The sequence below is a fragment of the Budorcas taxicolor genome, chromosome 3 (assembly GCF_023091745.1).
Source record: "Budorcas taxicolor isolate Tak-1 chromosome 3, Takin1.1, whole genome shotgun sequence".
In the NCBI taxonomy this organism is placed as follows: Eukaryota; Metazoa; Chordata; class Mammalia; order Artiodactyla; family Bovidae; genus Budorcas; species Budorcas taxicolor.
The window spans coordinates 110,072,081-110,085,728 of NC_068912.1; the positions used below are offsets into that span (position 1 = coordinate 110,072,081).

General features: G+C 40.9%; 1 protein-coding gene across 1 annotated transcript in view; it reads right to left on the bottom strand.

The window, feature by feature from the left end:
• Positions 1-1,377: 1,377 nt before the first annotated feature.
• Positions 1,378-13,648, bottom strand: part of LOC128044535 (protein argonaute-4) — a 38,428-nt gene continuing 26,157 nt past the window's right edge. Inside the window, exons 16-18 of the mRNA XM_052636809.1 lie at positions 9,757-9,858; positions 9,328-9,527; positions 1,378-5,204 (exon numbers count right to left, since the gene is read on the bottom strand). Coding sequence (XP_052492769.1) covers positions 5,096-5,204; positions 9,328-9,527; positions 9,757-9,858 — 411 coding nt within the window. The 3' untranslated portion in view covers positions 1,378-5,095. The remainder of the gene's footprint in view (positions 5,205-9,327; positions 9,528-9,756; positions 9,859-13,648) is intronic.

Sequence of the window (13,648 nt, forward strand, 5' to 3'; positions counted from 1 at the left end):
TAAAGACATGCCAATAGCTTCTGGAGAATAAAGACAACGGCTTTGAGCCAAGAGACAGAAGAGGCACATGCCTTGTAACGATGTTGTGACTTCCCTGCTTGCTGGCCACACCGCACCCCACCCGCCCCAACAGTGGGCACACGATCCATTGTAGCTGTTGTAACACATCCCGCATGGATGTACATGACTGTAACACAAATGGTAGGGGATGAAGCAGGAGGAAGGCCATTTGGACTCACTTGAAACACACAAAATAATGGGGTTCCCGTAGGAAAGAGGGATTCTATTACCTAAAGAAGTAATAAGTGAAAGAATTTGGGTAGATAAAAATTATAGCTACTATAACCTACTGTAAGGAAATTGAATGTCTAGAATCCCCTGGTTCCCTTCTTATCCACCTGGCAAAGTCTCATGCTTCATGAACTAACCCAAAATTCATGACTCTGTAGAGTCTTTCCTGACGTCCCATGACAAAAAGCTGTTTCCCTTTTTAAGTTCCTATAGCTTCATGCTCAGTAGCAGCTATAATGAAGTTAGATAGGCCTGGATTCAGATTCTAGCTTTGACTCCTCATCTTTAAAATGAGGCTACCACTATCGACCTCAAAGGATTGTTTTGGGGATGTCAATATAAAGTGACTGCATACACTGGGCACTCAGATAATGTTAATCTTGCTGCCTCCTCCTCCCCACATTATGCTGTATTAAAATGAATTCTTTGAAGAATTAAGTTTTTACTTTTCTGTGTTGCAACCTAGGCAGAGCTTGGCATATTCTGGGCTCATGATAAATGACTGATAACAAACGTGGAGAAGAGGATACTGTAGTGATGGGAAAAAATAACTACCTGTAGTAAAGTCGGCTGTCAGCAGGACTTGGTCCTTTGGTAAACTATAAATTACCTGAGTATAAGTGCCACATTGTATAAATCTCTGCATTATCCTTGCCATAACTTAACAAAAGAGCTTTGCTGTTAAAAATTAAAAGACAGGAGATTGGATAGCCCCAGGATGGGTGAATTCAGGCAGCTCCTCCTCTCAAGAAGTCAGTCTTATAAAGTATGTGGCCATACTGCCCTCTGGAGCCTGCAGATTTTTCTCAGAAAATCACTGAAATAGATCTTCCTGTTAATAGCTATACCCAGAACCTGGAAGAAGCTTGTCCGTTTTCACACGTGAAATGTTCCGAGAAGCTCTTCTAAATTTCCCAAATGCCAATTTCTAAAAATAGGGAGACCCAGGAGTTAAAAACATGAAGTTTCCCATTGTTCTTCCTTCTCAAACTTCTTTTTAAAAAGTAACCATGTGTATTGCTATGATAGTATAATCTATATTTTTTAGGCAGTTGACAAAAACAAAACAAAACAACATTTGGCAAAACAATGCCAATTTATTCATTTTTGGACACATGAACACAAAATATCCCTGCAGGCCAAAAAAAAAATTTGCAAATTTAAACAACCATCATCTTATCTCAACATGGGGATATCACCCCTCCCTTAATAGTTTAAAAAGTACCTCGTATTGCTAGAGACATACATCCAGTCCAAATTTAATAAAAATACATTTTAAAACATTACAAGTCTAACAATATCGAAACAAAAATGACACCATTAGTCAAATGAACAAATGCAAACATTTTTTTCAGTCACTAGACATAGAAAGAGCATGAATATGTCAATAGCAAGGGATAAGAGAATGGTTAATCAATAACAAGATCTCCCCTTTAATTTTGCAAGGAAAAAGTCCTTGGAGTTGAAGCAGTATTGATACAATGCCCTCAGCCTCCACTTTCTTAAAATGAAAGCAGAGCTACCACCTTGCTATTGAGCAAGAAAATCTTACAGCACATCCACAAAGGGTCGCTAGGGCAGGGTGGAGAGGGTGGGCCCGGTTAAACAGTGGATTACCTTTTCATACAGGTAGCTGAGCCAGTTAGGTAAGCTCTGATATAGACTGGGCACCAGATCCTAAAACACAGACTGTATAGAATATGTCTGCTTGTAAATCGTCACCTTTGGAAGCAGCAAATAGAAATTATAGTACGAGTGAATATGTTCTGCCTGCCAGAGTGCTGGCTGTGTTCAGCCAGTGAGTTCACTTGGCAGCTAACCACCACAACAAAACATCATGGGTTCAACATTTGGATCTTCACCACTCTTTGAAGGTCCCTGTGCCTTCTCCCCAAATTGTTACTCTTTAGCATTGCTACATTTAAATCTTTCACACCACATGACAGTGCCTAAACAGGCGGCATTAAAAAAAAAAAACAACCCAACAGTCTAAACCTACTCCTAGAGAATGCACACTTCCCATTGATTGACACATGCATAATGATTCAGTCAGTCCCGGGGTGTACTGTGTTCCAACTGTCACGCCAAATTAAAACTATGCTTTCAGAGCTGCATGCAAGAGTATTGCTGCGGCTCTGATTCTGCAGTGATTACCTCTTAAAGACTCACCTCTCAGCAAGTTTTTTTCCCCAACAGTCTCAATTCTCTGTCCTTCCTTTTGTTTAAAACCATAGCATTGCACCATTCAAGGTACTGTTTTCCTATAAAAATAGGCCTCCCGGCTTTTCCTCCACCACTACACTGATTTGCCCCAGTGTACTAGGACTGACTGAGGTCTTACGAACTATAGTTCAAGGTCGAGCATATAGCCCAACAGCAGGCAGGCGAGTCAGGGCTTCCTGGCACTCTGCCTCGCTCCCTGCTTCATACATGCCAGGAGGTGGTGAGAAGGGACGCTTCTTCTGTGCGTTATTAACAAGCAAGTCCGAGGCACTCAAGTCCAAATGTGGTGCCCATCAGCCAGCCAGCTACCAAGAGTTCTTCACATCCTGGACACCAGCAAGTCCTCCATCTCCTAAGAAAACATTTGTTTTTCCTCCTCTTGGGTCAAGGGTAGCCAAGCTGAAGGATATTTTCTGTGCTCTCCCTGAACAAGTGTGAATAAAAAGCAGCAGCCAGCGCCTCACCAATGTGTGCTGATTTGTAGTGCCCAAGTGAGGTATTTGCAAAAAAGGAAAATCTTAAGAAATTAACATCTGCCATCTTCTTCACTCCTGCCCATGTTGTGCCTCAATTACAGAGCTTGCTTTCATCCCACTCTATGCAGAGAACAAGGACGTCTGCACTCGTATCTTAATGAGCTTTTAGGATTCGATATACATTACAAAACTCTCGGAGACCAGTCTCAGCAAACACTGGTGGCATCGCTGATCAACAGCACATGGAAATGTAAACTTTAAGGTATTTACAAGCTTGTTTAAAAGACTGAAGGAAAACAGTGCTTTATATTGCTGGGGTTTTGAGAAGGCTAGTTTAAGAGATTTGGATCAGCTAATGAGTTCAAGCAACATCCTTCACTGTTAGATCCAGTGTTTCCCCCACCAGCAGTTTCCAGACAGAGGTGGCAAAATTGTTTTACCACATTGTATGTGTCTCCTCCCCCGGCACCTTCCTCAACCATATGGAGGGGCTCTGGGCCTTTTATCCCTCCTTCCAGCTCTCACTCCCAAGGTTCCAGGACAGAGAATTACAAGTCAGTAAAAGGTGGGCTGGGAAACACTGCCTGGAACTATCAAGACTCTATGTAACTGTTGTCCATTCACAAAGTATTATCTACACTAAATACAAAATACATTTTCCCCCACATTGTAACTGATGCTTGCTTTAGATCAACTCCCTTTGTTTGAACAAGAAAGGAATCCTGTCTCCCTGTGAACAGAATCCAGAATCTATTAAGAAAAATCGACCTTTACTATGCAGCTTTAGTTTAATAAAAGGAAGGAAACCCCACCAAGTGTATTTCAGGTTGAAAGAGAAGCAAAACATTTGCGCTACAAGTAATTGTGAGTGACCTTGATTCCCAGGGAAAAAAAGTTTTAAATGCTGGTACATTTTTGCAAGATGCAGCATCGTTCAAGGTACCCTAAGGACTGGCAAAGCCTATCCAATAAGGAAGCATCCTGGTTCTAGCTTATTTTAAAACAAAGTGATAGGACACCAACTGTGACTATAAAACAGATTAAAAATAATTCTTTAAAAAGGCATGGAAATATATGTCTTTTCTGATCAGCTTCAGAAATTGCCAGATTATGATCTATAAGAAACAGCTGATAAAAATCATACCGAAATCTCATCTAAAAAAGTACATTGTCAGGGGGAGGAAGAGGAGGGACCTTAAAAAAATGTTTATTGCCAAAGATAACTTTCTATGAGAAAAGTTTAAAAATCATTTAGATCTAACAAATCACACAGCAGCATAAAATGGGCACTTTTGAGAACTCTGAAAAATACTAAAAGCTAATATTTTTTTTTTCCAAAGAGGGGGAAACATGAGTATTTTTGCCATGGCAGTGTTATCTGTCATCACGGCATGCATCACGTTTGTCTGTGTTACACATTCACAAAAGTCAACCAAATAAGAGAACTGCCTGTCTGAATCTGCAGCCGAATATAGTGCAATTGCCTGGCAGCTTGTACTTGCACCAGCACCAGTCTGTAGAGATCAACAGAGAAAAGTAGTAAAAACTCATAAAATTCTGTAAAACTTACAAAAAAATTAATGCTCGTTCAAGGCATTTACAGTGGCGAAGTCAGAAATCTCCATTAAAAAGCCTATGGACCCACACAATTAAATAGTTACACTGAACTAAAGTAGATTGTTTGGTTTTTCTCTCCCATTTATGCACACGCCCCACTCAGTGAATACAGAAAAAAGGAAAAAAAATTTTCTCTGGGAAGACTAGAGGGATGCAGTGAACACCACAGCTAGCAAAATAGTCCATAGAAACCTTTCTCATAAAGTCCTTTAGAAAGTTCAGGCTGATCAGCCTTTGCATGATGAGGTAAAAATTCAGTCCAGTGCATCAGAAAAGATAATCTATGAGTATCTATAACTTTTTAAAAATGGCTCAATTTTGTTGATGCATCAGACAGTGCTGTGAAGTATAGATTCAGTGCAACTATTCCGAGTTGCTGGTAGAAGACCACCTGAAGTCAACTTGGCTCTCTCTAGAAGCAGTAGGCATTTGAAACATTTTGAGGCTGCGTGGGATAACACACTGGTTGAGTTCTTTTTCTGAGACTCTCAGGCAAAATACATGGTGTGCTGGGTATCATGGTGGATTTGCACAGCTTTAGCCAAGGCCTGAGGATCTCGGCCATTGCTCTGTCCTGACACATGACTGCCTTCCGCACTGTAAAGAAAAGAAAGCAAAAAAAAAAAAAAGAAAATAAAGAAACAGTGTAACAAAAGACCACTTCAAACTTCAGGTTTCAAATAGCATAAATAGTACTGGATTTGAAATCCTGAGCTCAAACTGTGACTCCTTAGATAATCTGTAATGTCTCTCTAAACATCAGTTTGCTCAATTGAAAAATACAACTTGTTTAGACTGTTGCAATAATTAAATAGAATAGTGTCTGCAAAGACCCAGATCTTTATCAGTGCCTAAGCAAGGACTTCCCTGTCTTTTATGTCTGGTTAATGCCCACTTGTTCTTTAGTTTTCAATTAAATGTCATTTCCCCCAAAGAAATCTTCCCTGATTCTGAAGTTCGGGTCAGAGCCACATGAACTATACTTTCATGAAATCCTCTACTTTTATTTCACTTGAAAGATCATTATTTGGATAATTATTTATTCCTCCACCAGGATAGAATCTCCAAGAAACTAACAAATTTGTCTGTCTTACCACTAAATCCCTAGTCCCTGGCATATAACAGTGTCTCAGTAACCATTTGATGAATCAGTGAATGTGCTGAGCACAGTGCTGGAACATAATAGATACTCAGCAATTGTTACTATGCCACCAGCCTCTCTTGTCTTCCCCTTACTAGCTATAGGACCCTGGACAAGTAACAACCCCTCTGAATTTGATCTTTTAGGATAACAATAACTTTTGAACATACCTCTTAAGGGCCCGATGTGATACAAAGGGCTTAGTAAATGGGAAATTATCATCTCTCCTGAGTTCCCTACTTAAATTATTATTACCCCCTATCATCTAGGCTCAAAATCTTGGTCATCTTTTACTTCATCCTCTTCTCTGTCACGCACATCCAACTGACTGTTGAATAATATCTATTTTATCCCTTATGATTATACAGTGGAAGTGAGAAATAGATTTAAGGGACTAGATCTGATAGATAGAGTGCCTGATGAACTATGGAATGAGGTTCGTGACATTGTACAGGAGACAGGGATCAAGACCACCCCCATGGAAAAGAAATGCAAAAAAGCAAAGTGGCTGTCTGGGGAGGCCTTACAAATAGCTGTGAAAAGAAGAGAGGTGAAAAGCAAAGGAGAAAAGGAAAGATATAAGCATCTGAATCCAGAGTTCCAAATAATAGGAAGAAGAGATAAGAAAGCCTTCTTCAGTGATCAATGCAAAGAAATAGAGGAAAACAACAGAATGGGAAAGACTAGAGATCTCTTTAAGAAAATTAGAGATATCAAGGGAACATTTCATGCAAAGATGGGCTCGATAAAGGACAGAATGGTATGGACCTAACAGAAGCAGAAGATATTAAGAAGACGTGGCAAGAATACACGGAAGAACTGTGCAAAAAAGATCTTCACGACCCAGATAATCATGATGATGTGATCACTAATCTAGAGCCAGACATCCTGGAATGTGAAGTCAAGTGGGCCTTAGAAAGCATTACTACGAACAAAGCTAGTGGAGGTGATGGAATTCCAGTGGAGCTGTTTCAAATTCTGAAAGATGATGCTGTGAAAGTGCTGCACTCAATATGCCAGCAAAAACCCAGCAGTGGCCACAGGACTGGAAAAGGTCAGTTTTCATTCCAATTCCAAAGAAAGGCAATGCCAAAGAATGCTCAAACTACCACACAACTGCACTCATCTCACATGCTAGTAAAGTAATGCTCAAAATTCTCCAAGCCAGGCTTCAGCAATACGTGAACCGTGACCTCCCTGATGTTCAAGCTGGTTTTAGAAAAGGCAGAGGAACCAGAGATCAAATTGCCAACATCTGCTGGATCATGGAAAAAGCAAGAGAGTTCCAGAAAAACATCTATTTCTGCTTTATTGATTATACCAAAGCCTTTGACTGTGTGGATCACAATCAACTGTGGAAAATTCTGAAAGAGATGGGAATACCAGACCACCTAACCTGCCTCTTGAGAAATCTGTATGCAGGTCAGGAAGCAACAGTTAGAACTGGACATGGAACAACAGACTGGTTCCAAATAGGAAAAGGAGTATGTCAAGGCTGTATATTGTCACCCTACTTATTTAACTTCTATGCAGAGTACATCATGAGAAATGCTGGGCTGGAAGAAGCACAAGCTGGAATCAAGATTGCTGGGAGAAATATCAATAACCTCAGATATTCAGATGACACCACTCTTAAGGCAGAAAGTGAAGAGGAGCTAAAAAGCCTCTTGATGAAAGTGAAAGAGGAGAGTGAAAAAGTTGGCTTAAAGCTCAACATTCAGAAAACAAAGATCATGGCATCCGGTCCCATCACTTCATGGGAAATAGATGGGGAAACAGTGGAAACAGTGTCAGACTTTATTTTTGGGGGCTCCAAAATCACTGCAGATGGTGACTGCAACCATGAAATTAAAAGACGCTTACTCCTTGGAAGAAAAGTTATGACCAACCTAGATAGTATATTCAAAAGCAGAGACATTACTTTGCCGACTAAGGTCCGTCTAGTCAAGGCTATGATTTTTCCTGTGGTCATGTATGGATGTGAGAGTTGGACTGTGAAGAAGGCTGAGCGCCAAAGAATTGATGCTTTTGAAGTGTGGTGTTGGAGAAGACTCTCGAGGGTCCCTTGGACTGCAAGGAGATTCAACCAGTCCATTCTGAAGGAGATCAACCCTGGGATTTCTTTGGAAGGAATGATGCTAAAGCTGAAGCTCCAGTACTTTGGCCACCTCAGGTGAAGAGTTGACTCATTGGAAAAGACTCTGATGCTGGGAGGGATTGGGGGCAGGAGAAGAAGGGGATGACCAAGGATGAGATGGCTGGACAGCATCACAGACTCGATGGACGTGAGTCTGAGTGGACTCCGGGAGATGGTGATGGACAGGGAGGCTTGGCGTGCTGTGATTCATGGGGTCGTAAAGAGTCGGACACGACTGAGCGACTGAACTGAACTGAACTATCCCATGAGTAGCCTTTAACTTTTAACAAAGATAATCTTGCTCTAACATACTTTTCCAGCTTCATGCCTGCTATTCTCTATTCAAATGCTCCAGTCAAAGAAAACTTGCTGCTGTCCAAACACGTCACTTGTCTTCTTTGTGTCCGTTATTCCCTCTGCCTGGAAAATTCTTTTCTCTTCTTTATAGAGCCAAATCTTACCTATCCAGCTATGAAATCTCTAACAGACTTTCCTCTGATGTTCAATCACACTTTCATCTCTACTGCTTTGAGTTAATCGTCAGTTTTATGTTTGCCTGTATTGTCTACCATACTGAAACATAAAATCCCAGGAGACATGTCTTCCTCAACTTACTGTTTATAGTACCTAGCACAGTGCTGGGTACACAGTGAATACCTAATAAATATGTTGAATGAATACGTATATTACAGAATGAAAGGTATAAAGCCACAGCTGGGCATTTTCCATAATAGTGTACTTTCAACCCGTACAGAAATAGACTTGCAGTGGAATGTCTACTATTTACCAGCTGAATTCAGACTTGGGGAAGAGCCCAGAAACTGCTACACTTCACAGATGGTCATTTGAAAAGAAAAATTAATGGAGAGAACTTGTTTAGCTACTCAATAGGAGCTCAGTAACAGGTCAATATGTCTGATTCTTTTGAGATCTTTATTTAGGGGGTGAGAATGGCCTGGTACCCCACCTCTTCTCAACACAAACCCAGGTTCCTTCTGATGCATTCTCCAAGATTGTGCTAAAAGTAAAGTGACCTGGTCAGGACCTCCCCCTTGCATGAACCGAATCCACAGGCCTGTAATTGCTCTGACTGGAGCCAGGGCACTGGGCTGGACGTCTTGCGAGGCTGCTTAGTACTTGAGCAGAACTGAAATGCATTTGGCTCTAAGGGAAAACCACAGGCAGTTCCAAATGGGATTCCTTTTTAAGGGGGACAGACATACCATACAAGTGTGAACAAGCCTGGGCACTTTTTTGGACCAAAAGTCACAATATCAGCTTTTTGGACCAAAAGTCATAACATGTAACTTTATTTGCTCCATGAAATGTAAACCCTAGAAGGAAGTTTAGTTCTTCCTAAAAGTTTTCAATGGTAGCTCATTTTTAAAAAGAAACATGCTGCCAACACAAACAGAAAGATTTTATTTGCCTGAGAAACTTGCCTGTCATGATCCTTATCCACCAGATGATACCTTGCCCTGAAGGCTACGAGCCGGGCATAATAGGCAGGGGCTGGAATGGAGACTGAGCGTGTGCACCGCACATAGGTGTGACATAGCTGGTAAGTCAACAACTGGAGCTCATCTGCCGTGAAGCAGTTGTCATCCCACAAGACCTGGTAATGTGAAGGACGGCTGGTTCCCTGGAGAAAGAATCGTATGATCAAGGTCTGACACGGGTTTACTGAGAGGAGAATGGAAACCTACCTAAATTCAGAAATAGTCCTGCCTAGCACACCTACAAGGAGACACTTAGACCAAAAGATCACAGTTTTAGGACACAAATATTAACAAAGTGATGTACAGTGTTTAATAACAAGTCTACTTAAGCTAGTTTCTGAATTTTCAAACACCTCCCAGCTTCCGAATTACCTGAATTCCCGCATGACTACAGAGGTAAAAGTCAAACTCGGATGGATGTGTGATGGTGCTATCCACAGTAGTGCCTGCGGGTACATTGCCACTTTTCCCTACCTACCAAAAGAAAAAGGGTATAATTAGTCATCAAAGAGCTAAACTGGGTTCAGGCCATTAGTAACAAGTAAGTAAACTGCTCTTAAGTGAACTCTTGAAAATCAGTTTAATTCAAGATGTTGAATTTTCTGTAAATTTCCCTTGGCCCAACTATTTCATCCTTAAATATTTTCACACACAAATATACTCCATGGTTTCACTAAGGGAATGCAGACAATGAATTATTCTACCTGTGGCTTTGGGCTGCATTATTGCCATCAGTTTTATAGATGACATGCTGGTATGTTCACAGAGGGGAAAAAAAGACATTTAAGATGGACAAGTTTCCTGAGGGGAAAAAATCAGTTTTATTCTTTATTTGGAGTTAAAAAAAAAAAAAGTCAACTTCCAGTAAAAGTTAAGATGAAGGAATCTTCGAACTGGTTCACCAGGTTCAACAAAACTAATACTTGTACAGGATCAATAAAAAAATTCACTGGCGCATGCATTATCAGGAGGAGTGTACTGAAACAAGAATCAGGAAAACCAAAGTTTCAGTTCTAGGCCCTTCCTTGCAACTATATACATTGAACCAAGCATAGTATCTTTGGGCCTCAATCTAACCATCCACAAAATTAGGAGATGACTGCTTACATTTTAAAAATTCTCAAGTTCTTCTATAATCAAACTCTAAAATCAAACTTCCAGAAAAGCAGAAATATAGAAAAATCTTGCTATTTGGTCAATTTCCATCCATTTCTGCTGTACAGAAAGATTCCATATAGGAAGTATATTTAGCATAGTGGCACAAATTTGATGGGAATTTATTTGACTCCGTTTTAACCATTGTTAACTTCAGTTGAATATCATATGCTATTCATATAATAAAATACATGAGTATAGAAAAGTCTCATTCCATCAAATTCATATGTGACCTTGGGTACCTATCTAGACAAGAGAAAATGTAACTGAGTTGTAATCATTCTAGTATCCTTCCCCAAACTGTATGCTTTAGGAATGTTAGTTCTCCAGGATGTGTTTAGGTGTTTTATGGTCAAAGAAATCTGAGGGACATTGGTTTAAACCAAAGTTAAAAGGCCTTTCTATTGCATGACTTCTCAGAATTTTTATCTAGTAATGCATAACCCTTAAGAGGGAGGAGTAAACAGCACTTCCTGAACTTATTTGACCGTGGAATCCTCTTTTTAAAAATCTCTTGGAATCTACAGATGAAAACATAAAGAGGTGCTGCTCTGGGGGAAAAGGGTCCAGTCATGTTCATTTTAATAATTATTGCTTGAGCACCATGTGCAAGGCTCTGCAGCAGATGCTGGGGATGGAGACAGAGGCACAGAGAGAACTAATAACCCTGCCCTCCTACTCTTCGTCAAAGTCATATGCAATGGACAGCAACGCAATGTAGTAAGGGCCTTATGGAAGGCAGTGGGAAAAGTTGGCAGGAGGAAACAGTTGAGCCATGCTTTATGGCAGTGGTCCCCAGCCTTTTTGGAGCCCAGGGAGTAGTTTCGTGGAAGACAATTTTTCCACAGACTCGGGGGAGGAGGAAGATGGTTCATGCAGTTATGTGAGCAATGGGGAGTGATGGGGAGTGGCCGATGGAGCTTCACTTGCTTGCTCACTGCTCATCTGCTATACAGCCCAGTTTCTAACAGGCCTCGGACTGGTACTGGTCTGTGGTCCATGGGTTGGGGACCCCTGCCTTATAGGATACATAGAGATTGAATGGAGGGGGGATGAAATGGAAATGAAGACATTCCAATATCTTTAAAGTCAGGAATTGGTAAACAAACTGTGGTTCATCTGTATCACAAAATACTACCCACCAATAAAAAAGGAACAAGCTATTAATACACATAAAAACTTGGTTGAATCTCAAATGCACTATGCTAAGTAAAAGAAGCCAGACCAAAGGCTATGACTTCTTCTCATATGACATCCTGACAAAGACAAAACTCTAGGGACAGAATATATATCAGTGGTTGTCAGCAGCTATAGGTGAGGGAAAAGGTTAACTACAAATGGGCACAAGACAAGTGCATGTGATGGAATCATTTTACATATTAAGGTGTAGTTACACAACTATATGGATTTGTCAAAATTTGTATAACAGTACAATAAAAATGGTGAATTTTACTGCGTCTACATTATATCTTATTATAAAAATGAGGGGGGAAACAGGTGGGATGGATGTGGTCATTCCAGGGATAAAAATACACAATGTGCATAGGAAATGGAAATAGTCACATCGGTAATAGAAGGTGTATGAGTACATGTTGAAAAAGCAAACTGAAATATTATGCTTTGGCTACCTCGGGAAGACACTGAACACCATAAGAAAGCATTTCGCACCCTCAAGCATAGGCAATGGGGGAAACATGAGGACTTTTGAGGACTTTTGCAGGATAAGATCTGTATTTTAAAGACCTAGCCCTGACAGCAGGTGGAGGATGCATCTGTGAAAGAGGAATGGAGACGAGGAGACCTCTATAAGCCTTCTGCAACCCTAAAGAGTTCTGCCTTGAGCAGATGGAGCACACAAGAGGAAGAGTTGAGACGAGAGATTTCAGGACAGAACACAGACGACAGTTTGACCAACTGAACACAGGAAGGGAGGAGGGGAACAGAGGAGAAGAATTTAAAGACAACACTTAAGAATTGTCTAGCTCGGCTAACTAACAAAGTGATAACAAACAACAGAAGAACAGAGAATCAGGGAACGAAGAGCTTTTGGATGAGGAGAATCCTATTATTTTGGATTATCCTAAAACAATCAGGAAAAGGTTTACATGTGTTTTGCTTGAAACGCCTGTGGTAGATTGGATCACTGGGGCCAAATACTCTAGAGACCCTCTGGCGGGGGGAGGGGAGGGCGGGGGGTGGGGGTAGATTATACATCCCTACCCAATTAACTCACAAGTGGCCATGTAACTTCCTTTGACTGATAAAATGTGGCCCGAAGTGCGCCACTTCTAGGCAGAAGCTTTAAGAGCCAGCATATGGCTTGTCGTATATCTTTTTTCTCCTCTGCTACAATGACTGGCCAAGTTCCAGACAGATGCTTCTCCATCATCCTAGGTTTCAAAGGGAGCACAGCAAGGTCACAGCTGCAGGAGGGCCGCAGTGAATGTGTAATGTGAGCAAGATATACATCTTTGTAAGCCACTGAGACTTTGGCGTCTTCTGTCACCAAGCACAGCCTAGCCTCTTTTGACTGACACAATGCCTAGAGAGAATCTAAGTAAACTGATAGACAATGAGAAGCACAGATCAGGAGCTGCACAGAAAATCTGGGGCTGGAAATACTGATTTGGTAATCAATAAGCAAATCAGGGAAGCCAGAAAAGTAGGTGAGACTAAAAGAGAGTTGAAATTCAGAAGAGAGAGATATGAAATGCCAGGAAGCATTAGAGTTTAATGGAGAGAGGAAGAAGAAGAGTCAAAGAAAGCCTAATTATAGAGGTGGGTAGTGAACCTGAAAAATCATATTGCTAAGTCCAAAGAAGGCAACCATCCCTAAGTGCTGCAGAGAGGTCAGCGTGGGAATTTGACAAGCTGTCACTGGATTCAAAATGAGCAAGTCCTTGAGAGAACAACCTGGCTGGAGTCAAAGAAGTCAAAGTCAGGCAACAGAGAACTGAAACGTTATGTGAGAAGGCACAGAAAGAAAGTCAAGTCTTTTTTTCCCTGTAAGTTTGGTCATTAAAGGGAGGAAAGAAAAAAAAAGGCAGGTAGACTGAGAGAGAAGGGAAGTTTTAGAGAAGCCCGAGGAAAAGTTAAGAAACTTTAGAGG